At 40.0% G+C, this 19,863-nt stretch overlaps 2 protein-coding genes across 6 annotated transcripts in view; both read left to right on the top strand.

Moving 5' to 3' along the window:
* Positions 1-19,863, top strand: part of LOC120716976 (centromere protein P) — a 142,350-nt gene that overhangs the window by 75,053 nt on the left and 47,434 nt on the right. The gene's annotated exons all lie outside the window — the stretch shown is intronic.
* Positions 5,661-15,262, top strand: LOC120716967. The gene is made up of 2 exons (XM_040004727.1): positions 5,661-8,558; positions 9,692-15,262. The coding sequence occupies exon 2, from the start codon at positions 13,192-13,194 to the stop codon at positions 14,275-14,277; it is 1,086 nt and encodes a 361-aa protein (XP_039860661.1). The 5' UTR covers positions 5,661-8,558; positions 9,692-13,191; the 3' UTR covers positions 14,278-15,262.

The raw sequence follows: 19,863 nt of genomic DNA, 5'->3' as shown, positions 1-19,863 counted from the left end.
AAAATGATGGCTATTAACAATGTTGCCCAAACTTTTGCATCCCACTGTATTAGTATATTTTGTCATTAGTATAATATGAAATAAATTCTACATGTGTCAAGTCGTGTGCCAACATTTGCTGTGTAGTAGAACTGAGACATTAGTCATTATAAAAATTTATTTGAAATAATATTAAAATTCTCACACAGAAATACATTAAACATAAATATATAAAATATAAGTATTTACAGAGAGACAGGAATAAAAAGGACCCAGCTGCTCTCCAGAGCAGGAACAAGACTGAGGAGGAAATGCTCCATGGGAGACTGGTGTGGCCTCTTCAGGGACTCCAGGATGGCCAGCTCCACCGCCGATGGAACGTCCTGGGACCCGTCCCTCATCTGCCTCGGAGCTGTCCTCCTCTGTGGGCCTGTAAAACAGCACAAAACACAAAGAAATGAGAAGGCTGCTACTAGATTTTAATTTCAACATTGAAAAAAAACAAACAGGATATAATCAGATTGGTTGTAGACATTTAGTAAAGGTGATCACAAGGGAATCCCACCGAGTAAAAAGCTATCAGTGCTTGCTGTACATCTGATGCTACAATTACATACCTGTGGTGCAGCAGCAGGAGCTCAGGGACTGGGGAGCCAGGAGAAGCAACAGGGGATGCTCTGCTGCAGAATCAGTTGGTTCTATCAATACAGTATTAAATGTTAACAGGTTGAATATAATAATCATAGAGTAGACAGTGGTCCCTCATTTATTGCAGCAGGGGTTCTCAGAATAACTAGCCCCTCGCCACGCACTTTATACACTTTTTCCCCACACACATGAACATTGGTCACAGTTCTCACAATTGATTCTCAAAGTGCAAACCTTTGTAGATTGCAAAACGTAAAAGTATTATTATGCCGCGTTTTGTCTTCATCTGCCTGCCACTTTCGTGCGCCTTTTTCCAGGTGTCTATTTCCGAATGAGGGTGATAGTTATGGGTGTTTTTGTGCTGTTTTTTCTATTGGACGTGATGGTTATCAAAACCAAACGTGATAAATTTGGCAAGCGCAGGAGACACGACACGGAGCAGATTTGTCAATCAGGCTGCAGAATGCAATGCTGTACTGTGCAATAAAAAATCAGCGAAAAAGCAAAGCAGTGACGGATGAGCGGGACCACTGTGTGCTGTTTATTAATAAACAATAAAATATATTCCTAAATGACAACATGCATAAAAGCAGAACGGTATTTGTACGTCAGTGGGAAAATAGCGGTGGCTTGCTAGCTTTTGTGCGGCTTCCCCGGGTCAGTGAAAACTTTCAAAAGAGAAATGAATGAACTTACCAGGTTGCCCGATCTCTTCACATATCTTCCTCCAAGCTCGGTCCTTTTTATTCCTGTCTCGGTACAGAAAGCAGCTGGTGTCGTACAGCTCCGGGTTGTTTGCTACAGCATTGATTAGCCTTCCCTCCATTGAAGTATGAAGGGCTTTGGCTGGATCTGCCCCTTTGACCTAGGTCACAGCCACGTCACCAGGCTCCTGATTGGTTGTCGCGGCGCGATTTGACGCTGGAGTTCAGATTTTTCCAACTCGAGCGGTAGACGCGAAACGCGCTTATGCACAAAATGCAACACAAAAACTCACGCGCGTGGTTTTATTCGCGAGTCAAACGTGCCAGACGCGCTACACTGACGCAAATCTGCTTCCGAATTTTCGCGGGACCCGCAATCGCGTGTCATCGCGCTTTTCCACTGACTTTACATGTAAACCTGACGCTCTATTCGCGTCCATCGCGTTCGGTGTGAACACAGCTGCTCAGGAGGCATGTGGTCAGATGCTGAAAGTGATTCCATTGTTTTAGTAAAACAATAATATAAACAAAGCTAGCCTTACTACCTCCCAATAAATTCTGATTTATAATTCCTAATTAAAATAAATGATCTAGTATTTGCAGTTTATGGAAACAATTTAACCACAATTTTTTTTATTTTAAAATTATATAAACAAACTTTATGTGAACCATGCCTATATCAGTCTTAGCTTCCTCATTTGAAAATTGCATGATACAAAGCTAAAAGATTTTAAAACACGAAGATTTGTTTCCATAACAGCATAACAAAAATTGTGAAAAAAAAAAAGGAAAAAAAAATAGCGTAACAGAAGAAAAAAGCACAAATGAATATTAGCTGTTGACCAAATTGTCATTTTCAGCTGCTCAAAATTTTACACTCAGTGCATTGCTAATATGGACAAAATTATGTTTTGACTGACCAGACCACACTAGACTTATTGCTTTTAGTATATTACTTTAGTTACTGGAGATTCTTGTTTGTTTACAGTATTTTAATTTTGCTGTGGCTTTAAGGCTTTAAAGTAGTTTGATGTGCATGACTGTATTTGGCCTGTAGAAATGGTAAGTTGTCTTCTGTGATTATTTCCTTTGATGAATCATAGACACATGTCCAGCAATACAGTAGCCTACTCTTCTTTATCCCTACAGTTACAGTTAATCTGCTCATATATTGCTTGTGGTTAAAGTCAATGCATTTTTCATGTGTTTTTGGAGGCAGGGGAATTCTGGGAAGTTCCCATGTTAATGTAATTATGTCTGTTTAATAGGGCATTGTGGTCTTGAGTGCTTCCTTCTGTGCTAATTGTGATGAGGAGAACATGACTGTCTCCTCAACAGTAGACTCCATCTGGATAAAATCTCTTTTTATTGGACTAGTCTTCAAAAAGCTCTGGCTTTAAGATTGCTACTGGCTAAAATAACAGTGTCTGTGATTCTGGCTATTACTGCCTGCTTCTATATTTTTCTATCTGTTTCTCTCATTTCTGCTCTCTTGTCGATCCTTGTGCCTTTGCTATGCCACTGCTTACCCTTATCACAATTGTTAAAGCAGTTTTGTGTATAACTTAATTACAAATAAACTAAAAACTAGCATTTTTTCCCCTAGAGATGTTACTTCATGCACTTCAGTTTAAGATACTGAATTGGTGTGCATGCTAGTCTTTTAAGTTTTTTCACATGCATCAAATCTGAGTTAGTGGAGAAAACTCTTTTGAATTGATACTGTATCATTCTTTACTGTCATGAATAGCAGGTCATAAGAGAGACCTGGTCAGTATTCATGTCCTCTTCATGAGCACAAAACACCTCAGAATAACCAAAGGAAATAGATGTGTGCTGTATAGTAAGCTTTTGCAAGCTAGGCAACATGAAACATTTATGCAAATTATGCTGTATCACATTCTGTGAAATAACTGATGTATAAAATGTATTTGTAGCCTCTCACACCTCTGGTAACATAATCTTCACATACATTTAGCTAATAAAAATAGAAAGATGTCCACCTCTGTGCAAAATTCTCATTTGTCAATTAACCTAACCCCACTATCTATATGACTTTGGACTGTGGGAGAATGCTGGAGTACTATTAGAGAACCCACACAAACATGGTGCAAACTTGCAAACTCCACATAGAAAGGCCTCAGCCAGATGGTGGATTCAAACCCAGCACCTTAAGTGCTTACCACTGCGTTTCTGTATTTTTGCATATCACAGCTGAAAAAAGGAGAAGTAAACTCCTAAGTGTTTTTATTGCTCCTTCAGTGCCTAGCTGCTTTATTAAACTGATTTACCCACACTATGCAAATCAGACGTTCTTTTACCATACCATTTTCTATTTAGCTTTCACCATTTTCTAACTTGAGTTTTTCAGTTAAGTCCTGTACACCAGCTCGAGCAGAAAACGCTGTTTGTATGTTTGTATGGCCTGAACCATAAAGATTTGATTCATGTGCAGGTGAACCCAATATGAGTTTCTCCACCCATTCTGGTTGAAATCTCACTCCTAGCTTCAGTATAAAATATCTTTCTTCTTCAGATAGCACAGTATGCCTTTATTTTTTACTTTTGGTTGAGGAACTTCATTATTAACTTTATTTTTGGGTCATAGTATCCTTCTTTTATCTCCACAACAATGTGGAGATGAAACACCGTTACTCTTCATTTTCTAATAAAGAGCTGGGGTCTAAAAGACTACTCCTGTTAGCGGGTTTACAACCCTGTGGTTGTTCAATTGTAATCTTGTCTCTAACGATCGGATTTACAAATGCGTTGCGCCTGCACAAACTGGGGTTTGGTGTTTAATTTTAACATTGCATGTGTATTTCTAATTTCGCTGATATTAATGCCAAGAAAAGCATGTGTTTCCAGCTGATATTGAAATGTGCTGACTATGCCTATGTTTAGAACACAAAGCAACTGTTGTAAATCGCTCATCAACTAACCAAACCATTAGTGCTCTTTGGGATTTATGCACCCATCCACCCATCCATCCATCCATCCATCCATCTATTCATCCCCTAATTTCCTTCGGGATTAATAAAGTATTCTGATTCTGATTTTCTGCTGCTTATCTGAGGTTGGGTCATGGTAGGGCTGCTCAATTAATCGAATTTTAATCACGATTACGATCTGGGCTTTCAACGATCATTAAAAATGACTGAGCCGATTATTAGCCCCTCCCTCATTTATCCGCGACACCTTAAAGGCCGGTCCGTGAAAATATTGTCGGGCATAAACCGGTCCGTGGCGCAAAAAAGGTTGGAGACCGCTATTTAAGAGGGCCCGAGGGAAGCTCGGAAAGCTAAGCAGAAGTTATTTGGAGAGGAGAGTGACTGCCGTTGGTTGAAAAGAGAGGTAAAAAAAAACTTCAGTGGTGTTGCACACTATTTTATATTATTTTTTTAAAATCATTATTCAATACATTGTTATTGTTAACCCTTTAAAGCCAGTCAGAGCAGCACGCTCCGTTTTGTGTAACTATTTTTAAATCCCTGTAGAACCTGAACCGTGTAAGCTAGCGCAATAATTTGTTTTGCATATGAAACAAGAGGAGTGGTACTTGCTTCTTATGCCATCAGCTTGTCCTCGGTCACGGTTTCCTTCCACATAAAGCTTTGCAAAAATTGCATAAAAAGCGCTTGCAGGAACAAAAACATAATATTCCAGAAACACGCTTTGCCGATCCGATCAGCTGTTCGTAACACTTCCTACAGTGAAACAGATGTCAGCGCGAACTATCGCATGTCCGCCATTTCCTGGCCGAAACCGGAAGTGACGTCATTTCGCGGAAAATGTAGTTTTTTACTTGTAGGCCTTAAAAGCCTATAGTGGTGTTTTTATAAGTCATGTTTGACTTTTCTGAATAGTTTCTGGGATGCTTAGAACTCGAATTGCACTGCTGGAAATAGTTTATTTTGATGCACCTGCTGTTTTCTTTGCAAATTTGCATCATAGGATTGTTTTTTTGTTTTTCCTGCAGTATATAAAAATTGCTGTATCTCCAAAATAAAACTATGAAGACACTCAAAATAAATTTCCTGTTGTTGTAAACTATTTTTTGCAACTTTTTTGTATTTAAAGTTTTGAGGGATAAACCTCTTAAATTTCTCCAAGTAGAAATATATGTAAAAAAAACCAAAAACGATTTTCAATTTTTTTGTAGTTTATTGCACTTTTTTTGCAATTAATGTAGTTACTATGGACTTAATACATACATATTATTAAAATATGGGCTATAACAGTTGTATAGCAACTTGAAATGCTCCCACAAATGGCACTACAACATGTAAAAAAATAATATAAGCTCTGGCGAACTTGGTTCTATAGTAGGTCTTAAAGGGTTAAATAAATATCGTCAAATAATCGAGATCTCAATTTCAGTGAAAATAATCGTGATTATCATTTTTGCCATAATCGAGCAGCCATAGGTCATGGGGAAAGCTCCTGTAGCTCATCCAGGGGAACACTGAGGCGTTCCCAGGCTAAGAGATGTAATCTCTCCAGCTTGTCCTGGGTCTCCACTGAGGCCTCCCCCTGGTAGGATACATCTGGAACACCTCACTCAGGAAGCACCCGGGCTTGACTCTAACTGTAGGAGTTTATCTTACAAAGTTTTATTCCTGGTCTCCAATATACTTAGTTTAGTTTGTGGACAAGCCACGTCATCTTTGGCCCAAGGTAATTGTAGCTCGGCCTGTAACACCCATTCAGATCAGTCCCTTATCCAATTTGGAGAAAAACTTAGACTTTGTGGCTTTTATTGCTATAATACAGTACATATTTCCAAACCTTCTTCCATACGTGGTCCACAATTGACTTTTGCATGTCGTAATTGGGTTTTTGGGCTAAAATGCTAGGACCAAAGTTAGTTAGCTTCAGCTGCTTGCCTGTTTTTCTTGCTTGACTTGCAAAGGAAAGCTTTTAAGTACCTGTAATGCTCACAGTCATACTTGCTAGTAGACTATTACTACTATTAATTATTAATCCTTTTAGATTAAATACTCATTAGTTTTTAAAATATCTGTAGAACCAGGCAACTTAACTGAACTGTAGTTTGGATGGAAAGTTAACGAATTGGTGAGATTCATGTTAAAGTACTGGTACTAATGTTATAAATTATTTGGTACTAGTTACTTTTGTTTTTCTGTACAGCTTTGGTCAACGTTCCTGTTGTAATCAAATTTGCTATATAAATAAAAACAAAGTGTTTATACTCTTACTTGAGCAAAAAAATCGGCTGAAGTTTCTGCACGTACTGCGTTGAATCTCTGAATCAAATAACCGTAATAATATTAAATGTTTTAAAATGTTTGTAAGCCAAAAACAAATCCAGAACATAATGGTTTTTCATTACTTTGTAAATCAGGTTTAAGTGGTTTTACTTTTATACTTTGACTGCTGTGATGCTCTGTTAGATTTACACACAGCCTAATTTTTTTCCCTTGATCTCACACACGCACTCTGTCGCACACATTCATCATAGGCCAGATTTTTCCACTCCAGAGCCAGACAGCAACTGGCTCGTCGTCCTTGTTGCTCATTTTTCATGTCAGTCTTTTCCCTGCAGAGAGCATCACTGCTGGGATTCTCTCACATGAACAAACAGGCCTTTCAGTCTTCGCCTCTAAATATTTTAATTTCACTGGCCTCTTTTGCCTTGGCCCTGCTCTGAATGAGTTGCTGGTGTATGTTTCTGTTTTGTGTGAATGTCTGCATGTTTTTGGACAGTAAATATGTGTTGAGTGAGGTATGACAGCCTAAATATCCAATTTTCTCCAACCTTTGAGAGTTCTTTGCAGTGATTTTGGGATCATGAAGCGTTTGATTCATCACTGAAAGTGTCTGCAGCAGTTTGTGGAGACTTTGCCTCATTATTTGTTTGGGTTTGTTGGAAAGGTTTGCCATACACTAAAAATCAGAGGATGTGCTCTTTGGGCACAGCTCTCACTGAATGAGCTTCTTTAATATATTGAATTATTGTCAGTCATGGTCATATTTGGATGCCTAGACTTTGGAAAAAATACAGTTACAAACAAGAGGTACCATGAAAAGCAAAATACATCAGCGTTATTTTTCACATTGTTTTTTTTTTTCCAGACAGGTTGGCTAAATCATTGTCTTTATTTTGATAAAGAGCTACCTTTGTCATTTATTTGTCATCCCCTTTTCATTACCTATGGCCCCAGAGACGGAGGCCTAAAGACTGGTTGGCAATTATCTGGCAACCACCAAGAGCTAGGGGAAAAGGTTAGTATTGCCCAAATGTTTGGCAAGTGGTTCCTGTTAGTTGCTGTGGAATTTGCTAATGCCTGATTCACAGAGGCCTAGACCCCCTAGCAACTAATGGTCGCTAGGAAAAATGGTTGGCGAGTGATTGCTGTTGGTTGTAGTGCTAAAAGACTTACTTTGAAGGTGAATGTTTTCTGTATCTAATTTTCGTTACACTTTTTCAGGTTTCCCTGGTAAATTAGTAAATGCTGAGTCTTTGGACACAAGTCAGCATCTTTCATGCAAATTATGGGTAACCACAGCAATCTGCTAGCAGCTACAGCAATCACATAGAGATTTTTGGTGCAGCACTTTTTATCCAACCAATTTCACAGTCCGCAACCTCCAGAAACTACTCACCAACCAGTCAGGGACTACGCATTTTTCCCTAGTAGCTGAAAGTTCCCAGGTGGTTGCTGACCAGTCTTTAGACCTGTGTGGCTGAGGTCTAAAGGGGAGGACCACTCAACAAGTCATGAATAGAAATCTATATCTGTTTAATTCTGAGACGATAACGATACTGAATTCCCTGTAATTCCGACCAAAAAGCCTGTCATGTTTGAGTTCACATAAGTTTCAGCTGTGTGATGGCTGTCATATCACTCTAGTTGTCATTGTAGTGAAGATGTAGGTAAGTGTACTTTTTAGTTTTTGATAATGTGAATTAGCTTGGCATTTGTTCATTGTTCTGGTGGGATGAGCCAGAATTTGATTTATGGTCAAAATTACTTCCAATGATTCTTTGGGACCCATTTTTTTTAATGTATCCAATCAGCCAACTATTCATCAATGATAGGGCTTGAGTTGGGGTACAGCCTGGACATTACAAAAGCCCTGTTAATGAAAACGTTCATTATTATCTGCAGAACTTAAGAAACTTTATTAATGAAGGTAGGGGATAATTTCTCTTTATGCACCCTGGGTTTTTATTTTATTAACAGTAATAACCTTGTGCTTATAGTAGGGCTGCTCAATTAATCGAATTTTAATCACGATTACGATCTGGGCTTTCAACGATCATTAAAAATGACTGAGCCGATTATTAGCCCCTCCCTCATTTATCCGCGACACCTTAAAGGCCGGTCCGTGAAAATATTGTCGGGCATAAACCAGTCCGTGGCGCAAAAAAGGTTGGAGACCGCTGATTAAGAGGACCCGAGGGAAGCTCGGAAAGCTAAGCAAAAGTTACTTGGAGAGTGACTGCCGTTGGTTGAAAAGAGAGTTTAAAAAAAACAAACTTCAGTGGTGTTGCACACTATTTTATATTATTTTTTAAAAGTCATTGTTAACCCTTTAAAGCCGGTCAGAGCAGCACGCTCCGTTTTGCGTAACTATTTTTAAATCCCTGTAGAATCTGAACCGTGTAAGCTAGCGCAATAATTTGTTTTGCATATGAAACCGGAGGAGTTGTACTTACATCTTATGCCATCAGCTTGTCCTCGGTCACGGTTTCGTTCCACATATAGCTTTGCAAAAATTGCATAAAAAGCGCTTGCAGGAACAAAAACATAATATTCCAGAAACACGCTTTGCCGTTCCTATCACCTGTTCGTAACACTTCCCACAGTGAAATGATGCACATGCTGTTTTCTTTGCAAATTTGCATCATAGGATTGTTTTTTGTTTTTCCTGCAGTATATAAAAATTGCTGTATCTCCAAAATAAAACTATGAAGACACTCAAAATAAATTTCCTGTGGTGGGAAACTATTTTTTGCAACTTTATTATATTTAAAGTTTTGAGGGATAAACCTCTTAAATTTCTCCAAGTAGAAATATATGTAAACAAAACAAAAGCGATTTTCAATTTTTTTTGTAGTTTATTGCACTTTTTTGCAATTTATGTAATTACTATGGACTTAATGCATACATATTATTAAAATATGGGCTATAACAGTTGTATTGATGTATAGCAACTTGAAATGCTCCCACAAATGGCTCCACAGCATATAAAAAAAAAATAATATAAGCTCTGGTGGACTTGGTTCTATAGTAGGTCTTAAAGGGTTAAATAAATATCGTCAAATAATCGTGATCTCAATTTCAGTGAAAATAATCGTGATTATCATTTTTGCCATAATCGAGCAGCCCTAGCTTATAGTTTAAAAGGTGTAACAGGTCAAGAACAAAGACCAGGCAATTGGAAATATGTTGAAACTCCTGCTGAGACAAATTGATTTAGAACCGGAAAAAAAATCCCAGACCCACTGGATCAGGTTACATGCAAGACTTTACTTGCAAAATTTTTTCCATCTATGGCTTTTTGGTATTTAGACATTATTAGCAATATGTCAGATCAGAATCAGAAAGACTTTATTTATCCCCAAGGGGAAATTAACATACAACAGAGGAGCATAATGTTGAAGATAAGGACAATAAGAACAGGCAATAAGAGTGAGATAATAAATGGGTCATGGGTTTTGTAAAAGTGAACTTTTACATTGTTGGTGTCCATTGATGTAGCTAATTGTTTTTTTCTTATTAGCTTTCTTTGAAAGGATCTACATTTATCTGTGGCTGTTAGCAAGAAGGTTGAGCTTTAAAAAGAAAAATCAAAAAAGTATAGGTCATTGAGCAGATTGTGGATGCAGATTTTGAAAATGAAGCACTGGCATACTTTGTGCTGGTGAGTTAATGAGAATTATAAGGAAGATTGAGATTTCAGTTAGCTGTTAGGGGATTGATGAGGGTTTTTGGATCTTCCATCCAATCAGGCCATGTCCTATTCAATGACTCTGCATTTCTTCAGTGTATTTTCTGGGAACCTGAACTCCCTCTGCCCCTTCTCTGCCTCTGTTGATGGGCTCTAACCAGCTGCTTGCATTATCATGACCATTCACTTTATTCTGTGAAGGTTTTACAATGATATTTTAGATAAAAGCGATAAGAGGTACCTGCTGATACTTGTTGTGGCAGTTCCTGTTAGGTCAGTGCATCAAATGTTGAGGTTGTGACAAAACTATAGTACAGTCCTGATCAAAAATTTAAGACCACTTAAAAATGGGGGGGATCAGGGGAACACACAGGATGGTCCAAAAGAGTGATGTTATTCTCCTGGAAGAAGTCCATTGTCCTGCGGGCATTGTTCACTGTAGCATTGTCCTGTTGGAAAACCCAGTCATTACCACACAGACAAGGGCCCTCAGGATTGAGGGATGCTCTCTGCAACATCTGGACATAGCCAGTAGGCATTTGATGCCCCTGCACCTCCTGAAGCTCCATTGTTCCACTGAAGGAAAAAACACCCCAGAACATTATGGCGCACCCTCCACTGTGGCGTGTAGAAAACATCTCAGGTGGGATCTGCTTGTCATGCCAGTAACGTTGGAAACCATTAGGACAACCAAGGTAAAAAAAAATTTCTCAGCAGAGAATAAAACTTTCTTCCACCTTTTAATGTCCCATGTTTGGTGCTCTCTTGCAAAGTCCAAACGGTCAGTTCTGTGACGTTCAAGGCGACGAGACCTTTGAAGATGTTTTTTTGTTTTGTTTTTAAAGCCCTTCAATCTCAGATGCCGTCTGATGGTTATGGAGCTGCAGTCGGCACCAGTAACGGTCTCAATTTGGATCGGGGATCGTCCAGTATCTTGACGGACAGCCAATTGGCTCCTCTGGCTCAATGCTGGTGAAATTTTTTGGGGTCTTCCACTTGACTTTTTTGGTCCATAATCCTCAGGATTGTTTAAGAAATTCCAAATGACTGTCTTACTGCGTCCCACCTCAGCAGCAGTGGTGCGCTGCAAGAGATAGTGTTTATGCAGTTCAACAACCCGACCACATTCAGAAAGGGAAAGGTTTTTTGCCTTTGTTATCTGAATATCATGACAGTGTGACTACCTGATAGAAAATGACAATGAATCCACACTTTTGCACAGATTTGTTGTTTTAAAGGCATGTGGTCCTAAACTTCAGCAGCTGTAAAACAGCCTGTTTCAGTTTAAGCGTTGTTTTCAATAAATTTCACGCTCAAACATTTTTTGTCTCACTCACATTTCTTATTGTTGCATGTTAAAGCTGTACTTGGAGCCTCGTTAACATCCAACCATGCAAAATATGAGGGTTTTTTTTGCCATTTTTCAAGTGGTCTTAAACTTTTGATCAGAACTGTATTTATTGGTGTCCCATGATGCTGTTTGATGTACAGTGGAAGCTGAAGAGGAGGGAACGATAGAGGTGTAGACGTGTGATTTAAATTTGTTGTTCTTGGATTTAAAATATTTGAACTGTAGACAGAGAAAGCAGATTTATTCCCCCAGGCAGTGCATATGTTTCTGAGAAGGAGATTTATAAGATTTACAATCTTTTCAGAAAAATAAAAGGTAGAGGGAAATGTGTGTTCAGCAACTTTTAACTTACAAAGTCTTGTGAGGAGGAACTACTAAAACTGGAATGGAAGATTAAAAGATAATATCAAAAACATGAGGTGGTTTGATAATCCTTGTGAGAGTATTACATCATCAATTCAGGCAGAGGCAGGTGATTGAAAGTAATTAGCAGAATCTGTAGAAGGGACGATTAATGATAAGTATGAGAATTACTTTATGCGCAGTTTTTATGGATACAATCTTCTAAATACACTTTAGTCATTATTAAAACATAACAAAACCAAGAGCACAGAGCTCAAAAAGAATAAACACAGGAAATTTCAGGAAAGACAATGTCTCAGAAAAAATGTATTAGTCACAACACAATTTCAGAAAGCACCCTATAAATGAAAAACAACAAACTTAAAATGTTTTTTTTTTTTTAAAAAAACAAACAATGAAACTCAGTGTTCCCTTTCAGTCGATTAACTCGGTACAAGACATAAGTATGGGATATCATGCCCTCGCATGTCCTGGCTGAAGAAACCTTTATTCACGCCTTTAAGGCAGATGACGTGTGATGACACGCGCACGGCCCCGCCTGCACATATAGCCGCTGTCATCACAGTCATCCCTCAGTTCTTACGCTCTTCACCTCGCTGAGAACACCTCTGCTGAGTTGGGCTAGCTAGCTGCTGCTAGTTAGCTCCAGTGTCTGCCGACTTGAACTTAGCTTAACTGCCCCCGTTGGTGTTAGCCTCCACCGCGCAGTTGGTGCGTAGGCTGCGCGTGGAGCGATAATTTCAAGTTTTCCTGTGCAGCGTTTTGCTTTGCGTTTTGGAATGGACTCCAAACCGAAGCGAGCAAAGCAGAAATCTTCTGTTCGCCCCTGTTCTCAGGGATGCGGTTTCTCTTTGCACAACAGCGACCAGCACGATGCCTGCCCTGTCTGCCTGGGGATTGTCCACGCTAGGAGAGTGTTGACGGAGCCCGAAGCCTGTGCGTTTTGTCGCCAGCTCCGGCGCTTGACCCTGGAAAGATGGGTGACGTTTGTGGAAAAAGTGCTGGGACGCTCGGCTGTCGCACGGCATGACCCTCTCCTTTCCGAGTCTGGTGCCCCAGCTTCGTCCGAGTCCGAAGACAAGGATTATCCGGTCGATGTCCCCGCAATTAGCTGGGCTGACCACATGGAATATGTTGACGGGTTAGCCGATGACGAGCCGGAACCATGCAGGAGTGCTGACGGGCTTCAGCCTGGGTTAAAGCCCGCCAGCGCTCCCCAGGAAGACGATGACGTGCTGGACATCGGCCTGGACATCCATGGTTTGTCGGAGGATGAGCAGGAGAGCTCATTGTCGGTCCAAGATGCCGCGGCTGCTGCGCCGGTCGGCCACGATGACACCTCTCTTTTCTCCCTGTTTCGCTGTGCTGCTGAGAAGCTGCAAGTGGACTGACCCTCTCCTCTGCCTACTCAGAAGCCGTCGTGATTTGCGGGTTTTTGGAAATATGCTCGCTTTCCAGCTGCGCACGTTTGTCGGAGCACAGAGTGGCCACGTTTCATCGTTGCCTCGCTCAGTTTCAGCTGGGACGCAGACTGCTTTCCAGACAATATTACGTTTCTTGGGCAGGATGGCATCTATGATCGCCGTAATGCCACTTGGACTGTTAAAAATGAGAGCGTTTCAACGCTGGACTCTCTCTCACCGCCTGTGTGCATCAGATCAGGAGGCTGCCGGTAACCGCGTCTTGCATGCTAGCTCTCTGTCCCTGGAGGGAGCTTGGGCTGCTGCATCAGGGCTCTCAGATGCTTCCCTAAGAGGGCGGGGAGCGCTGTGCGAGAGTGCATCAGTGAGAGGGATCTGGTCAGAAACCAAGCGCGAGCTGCACATCAACCACTTAAAGCTGTTAGCAGTGTTCTTAGCTCTAAAACATTTCCGTCCAGTCCTGGAGGGCCAGCATGTCTTAGTCAGGACGGACAATTCAACAGTGGTGTCTTACATAAACAGGCAGGGAGGAGCACGCTCTCTTCCCCTGTTGAAGCTGTCTTGCTCTTTGCTGTTATGGTGCAGTGTGGGGCCGGACCTTCTCTCCAGGGGGGGGTCCTCTGGTGAGAGAATGGAGGTTACACCCTTTAATAGTGGCTCAGATTCGGGAACTATTTGGCAAGAGGCAAACAGATCTTTTTGCTTCCAGGGAAAATACTCACTGCCCCCTGTTCTTCTCCATAATCGACCACAATGGTCGATTATGGAGACCATTGTGGGCTTGGACGCGCTAGCGCACCAATGGCCAGACGTGCTCCTGTATGCATTTCCCCCAGTGGAAATGATATCTCCAGTTCTAGAGAGAGTGCGTCGGCATTCCCTTTCTCTCTGATTCTAGTGGCCCCTTGGTGGCCCACAAGGTCATGGTATGCAGAGATAATCAGCCTGCTAGCAGCGAGTCCTTGGCAGCTTCCTCTCTGCAGGGACCTCCTCTCTTAGGCAGGAGGAGAAGTGGTTCATCCGCACCCGGATCTGTGGCGCCTTCATGCTTACCTGCTGAGAGGTTAAACTTGATTGCTAAGGGTTTGCCACCTAGTGTGATAGCGACAAGCTAGGGCCTCATCTACTAGAGGCTTGTGTGCTTACAAATGGCGAGCCTTCGAGCAATGGTGCCAGGACCGCCACACTCTCCCATTTCAGTGCTCTATTGTGGATGTTTTGACATTCCTGCAGGAGCTGCTGGATAAGGGCCTTTCATTTTTGACAATTAAGGTTTATTTAGTAGCTATATCTGCTTGTCATATTGGCTTTGACGGGGTGACACCAGGTGCACATCCCCTTGCCATACGTTTTCTAAAAGGGGTTCGCCAGCTTAGACCCAAGCTTAAGTCCAGTGTCCCTGCTTGGGACTTGTCTTTGGTGCTGGAGGCTGTTTATAGCCCCCTGTTTGAACCCAATGAGTCTGTGGATATGACATTTCTTTCATATAAGACTGCATTACTTCTCGCTTTGGCTTCAGCAAAGCGAGTGGGTGACCTTCATGCGCTGTCTGTGCATCCCTCCTGCACACAGTTCTCTCCTGATGGCCACAAGGTCGTATTGCGTCCAAATGCTGCCTATTTTCCCAAGATCATTCCTGCATCTTATAGCTCAATGGAGTTCAGTTGTGGAGCTTTTACTCCCCTCCTTTTGCATCTGAGGAGCAGAGGAGGATGCATTCTCTTTGTCCAGTGCGTGTGCTACGCACCTACATTGAGCGCACTCAGGATGTGCGCTTATGTGAACAGTACATTTGCATAATGATTTAATAATTTATAAGATTGGGGAAACCTGCAGTCAGCTGAGACTGAAGAAGTCACTTGGATGAGTGATGAAACGTTTCTCCCACAAAACGCTACGTCCAGATGAACAGAATCAACTTTTGGAGATTTAATTACCTGGATGATTGAGCATGCATCAAGACGTACACACAACAACCTTTTAGAAATGTGTCTTTTAGAAATTTTGCACAAGAATGACAAAAAAACCCTACAGAAAACAGAAAATTAGCATTTAACTTGGAAGATGGAAGATGCTGGGCCTTTTTCTGTTCTTAAACATTACTACAAGTGTTTGGTGTTGAAGGCATTGTTCTTCTCTGTTTCTGTGCTGCTTTCATTTTAAGCTGAGTTTGAAAAATTAACCTAAAGGTTTGTTGTGTTTTTTGAAAAGTCATAAGAGCCACTCTACCAATATGATTAATATGCTGTTTTAACCTACAGTGTTAAAATTATTTGCCAATAAATCACTTTAGAACTGAGCATAATCCAAACATACAGTAATTTGTGTCAAATTATGTTGCACTAATTTTTAACTGTACAAATAGAAGGAAAAATATGCTCCATTTCAAGTGACCTTAACTACACTGCAACTGGGACCCAACAACTTGACCTCTTTTTAGACATTTGGAGCATCATGTCATTCATCTATTTTTTCCCCCCTTTTAACTACCTTCAGCAAATAAAGAAATTTGGTAGATTAAAGTCATAACTGGAGGAGAAAATGGAAGACACAAAAGGACATGAAAATAATAAAGCTGAAGATGGAGTATAGTTAGAGGACTAAAAGTAGAGGGTGAAGAGAGGTAAAAGCCCTGATGTTAGGACTGTGATTGTGTGTTTGTGTGTGTGTCTGTGTGTGTATGACTGTGAGACGTGGCAGAACGAGGCCTAGCCAAATGGCAGATCTGTTCCATATGTTTCCTGGAGACAGAGAGCGAAAGAGAGAGAGAGGCAGTTCCCCTCTACCCCACCCACAGCTCATGGAGTCTTTATTTAAAAAAACAAAACAGACCAGAAGCAAACCATCCATATCCCTACTGTACTTCAGTTTAGGCTAATTTTCTTTAAACTATAGATAATAGTTTCAGGTAAAGATGGAGGTGACGAGTTCACTCGGCAGGTGTTGGATATCTGGGAGTTTGCAGGAACTGTTGCTCCTTAAACTCCCAGAGAAGCTGAGAGAGAAAAGAAAAGATACAGCCTGTCATGCTTTTCACTCTGGTTTGATCTCATTTATCACTGCCATATTCAGTCATGTTGCTTATTTATTGCATCTATATATACAGTAAATAGGGAATCTGGAGTTCTGCAGGACCTGGGCACCTTCTAGTCACTGAGTCATGTGTCTGTCCAATGCGCTATTATTATTGCTACTAAAGGTGGTTCTACAAGCTGTTGAGTCATGGGGTGTATAGTTTTTCACATGTTCCTTCTGCATGTTGGTTTTATTTTTGTTAAATAAGTAATTAACATTATTTGAAATGTCATGTTATTCATCCGAGGTTAAATTTAAATAATTTTAGAACCTACTATCGTCCAATCTCTTTCTTATTATGTTTTTATGTAAGAGCTTGAAAGTGTTTGGGGTTTCTTTGTTTTGTTTTGTTTTTTTTGGGGGGGGGGGGTCCACATGGCTGTGTTTAACTTGTCAAATAGTTTTTGTTAGCAGACCTGGAATGCAGAACCTTTTATGTCTGCAATCAAAACAATATTTTGAAAAAACTTCCATGAAAACCCAATAGAGGGGGCACTATTAAAGCCTATATCTTCATCTTTGTAAATGATCCACTGTTAAACAAGACTAAAAATCCAGAATTTGGTTGCTAACAACAAAAGTGTCCATAGAGGGAAAAAAGAATACAGCGAAACGTAAATCAGGAACAAAACAAACTCGTGGTTTGAGGCAAGCTGCTATAACCACCAAGAACAATAATAAACATAAATACAGAAATATAAAGTTACAAGCTTGTTAAAGGCATACATTACTCAGAGAAATAAACAACAACAAATATACCACCCACCTACTGTGTATAGTGGGTTTATTAAAAACACAGCCCAGCACCACTGTGAACTTTGACGCTTGCTGGTGACGATTTTTCTTTTGTTTTTTTTAGTCCCACGGTTGGAAAATTCACTTATCACAGCTGGAGAGTGGATAGAGCAGAAACAATAACAACAATAATACTATCCAAAAAAAGGTAAAATACTATACAAAGATACTTATTTATTTCTTAATACATGATTATATTTCTTAAGTTAGCTAAAGCTATCAAATACTGACTACACCACTTTGAATATGCTGTACTTCATGATTGTTTACAGCTTGTTGTGCTGCCCCCAAGTGGCCTCAGTTGTTGCAGGTTTAAGCAGTGTAGCACTCTATGGTGTAATTTAGACACTTTTTAGGTGCATAGTAGGGCTGCACGATTTTGCATAAAATGAGAATCACGATTTTTTGGCTTAGAATTGAGATCACGATTCTCTCACAATTTTCTTTTCCAATATAAATATTTATTGGACTTATTAACTGCACATCAACTTCGTAACAGTTGAGACTGAACATAAAAACAATAAATAAACATAAAAACAATAAATAAACATAAAAACAACAAATGTCTCACATTTTGTTGTTGCCGCAAAATGTTGTAGTGCTTGAAATTCCGTCTCCACCGTTGCTCGACACTGCGTGTATAGAGCAGGTAGTGTGGGTATGGGGAAGCGCTGTATAAAGTTCCCGTTATTGATGTTTGGGTGGTTGACCAGGACAGATTTTCTCCTGTCACTTTCTCGTCATCCCTGACGTGTTCTCCGTTGTTTTTTCCCTGCCAATTTTAGCATCACACGGCACAGCTTCTGTATCACGTGGTATAAGGCTCCGCCCTTGTCATTTGTTGAGCAGGAAGAGTGAGCGCTTGTTTTCATGCAGATTACGTCCCGGATCAAAATGCGGTACAATTGTTGTCGTCTTTTTTTTTTTTTTTAAATCGTTGTCATTTGGAAATGAGATCGCACATAAGTATGAATCGAGATCGCGATTTTCTAACAATTAATCATGCAGCCCTAGTGCATAGTATAGTTTTAGGATGTACTGTTATGTCTGCCACTTTAAGTACATTGTCAGGAAGATCTAAACAAATTGGATTATTGCCATAAATCATTTATTTTTCTTGGTGATGATGTACGAGTTGATAAAGCCACTTTGATTTTATTTATTAAGGTTATGGTGGTGACCTTATGAAACCTTTACTGATATGTTGCTCTTCCTCTTCCATGTTCACGGAGTGGACAAAATATTAAAAGACCTTACCTTTTGTATCTGATGCAACCCAATACAAGAGTATACATTGTCCTATAGTCCTGGATCAGGCTTGCCACACCCTTAAGAGGCTCCATTTTAACAGATGTCTTGTCCTTCCTTCAATTTTGTGGCAATGATGCACAGGATGTCTACAATTTCCATCTCAGTGATGATACAGCTAAACATTAGGTCTAAACATTTAGTCTTTGGCATGAATAGTTACTGTGTTGTACAGTGCTTATAAAATGCTGTAGCAAGCAGTTTTAAATGTACAATGGAAAAGTGCTTTTGTAAGTTAAATGTTGCATAAAAGGAATGATTAGAAGATTTACAAGAGCTGTCAGGCTTTCACTTTTTCCCGAGTCTGGCCCTTTGGAGACATACTTTTTTTTTAAAAGTAGTGGTAGACTTGGCTGTAATGGCAGAGAACATAAAGAACAAAGAAAACGTTTGTCAAATTAAAATCTGGTTCTGGATTCGTTTCCAGACCTCCGCTGACATGGAGAGAAATGCCTCTAACTTTTTATTGTGCAGTGACATCTTCTGGAGAATAAATGTTGCTGCTCTTTATCAGCCTCATGTTAGATAAACTGGTCCAAGTATCAGCATTAGGTTGGATAATGCATTTTCTTGGTCCGAACTAATCGGTTTTGGACTAACTTGACAATATTTTATAATTAATGAAACAATCATCAACCTAAACTTTACAGCGTGTAGGTTAGAAGGGATTACCAAGATGTTTTGCTTAGAATCAGTTCTCAATTGCCCCTCGGGGATAAATAAAGTCTTCTGAATCTGAATCTGAGAATTCGCTGAAAAACAAAGACAAGTTTCATGACTTGACAGAAAACAAAAACAAACAATCTGATGAAGAGCAGGTGTCCTCGAAATGTCACCAGGCGCAACAAATAAGGAATCTGGAGTTGTGCCTTGTGTGAACCGTTACTTCTTGTTCTTTGTCTCATCAGTTGGCAGCCATCTTGAGAGGGCACTGTGCAATTATTCGACGAGCATTTATTGTGAAGCATTATCTAAAAAAAAAAAAAAAAAAAAAAAAAAAAAAAAAAAGGTTTACCCCAAAGTAAATCTTTGAAGAGTTTTCCCTTGGAAGTGGGTAGTTACTTCTACCACACTTGCTGTTGTGGAATTCTCTGATACATTTCAAGGATTTTGGCATTTTTTGAGTGCCATGTCTCTAGTGTACAGAGACTCAACATTTGTCAATTTGCTAAAATTTTAAGGATTTTTTTCTTTCTTTTCCGTCTTAAAAATTTTAACTGAATAGTTTTATAAAGCTTGGGCGAAAATCCCTTTAAATGTTCAACATTTGCTATTTTCTGATATTTTGTAGACTAAATGA

The sequence above is a fragment of the Simochromis diagramma genome, unplaced genomic scaffold (assembly GCF_900408965.1).
Source record: "Simochromis diagramma unplaced genomic scaffold, fSimDia1.1 OVJJ01000320.1, whole genome shotgun sequence".
NCBI classification, from domain to species: domain Eukaryota; kingdom Metazoa; phylum Chordata; class Actinopteri; order Cichliformes; family Cichlidae; genus Simochromis; species Simochromis diagramma.
Note: the sequence above shows the minus strand (reverse complement) of the source record. Positions and strands in the feature narration are given on the sequence as shown.

Excerpts from the sequence above, each read along its gene's own strand:
- LOC120716967 (XM_040004727.1), top strand. The coding sequence starts at position 13,192 with ATGACGTGCTGGACATCGGCCTGGACATCCATGGTTTGTCGGAGGATG.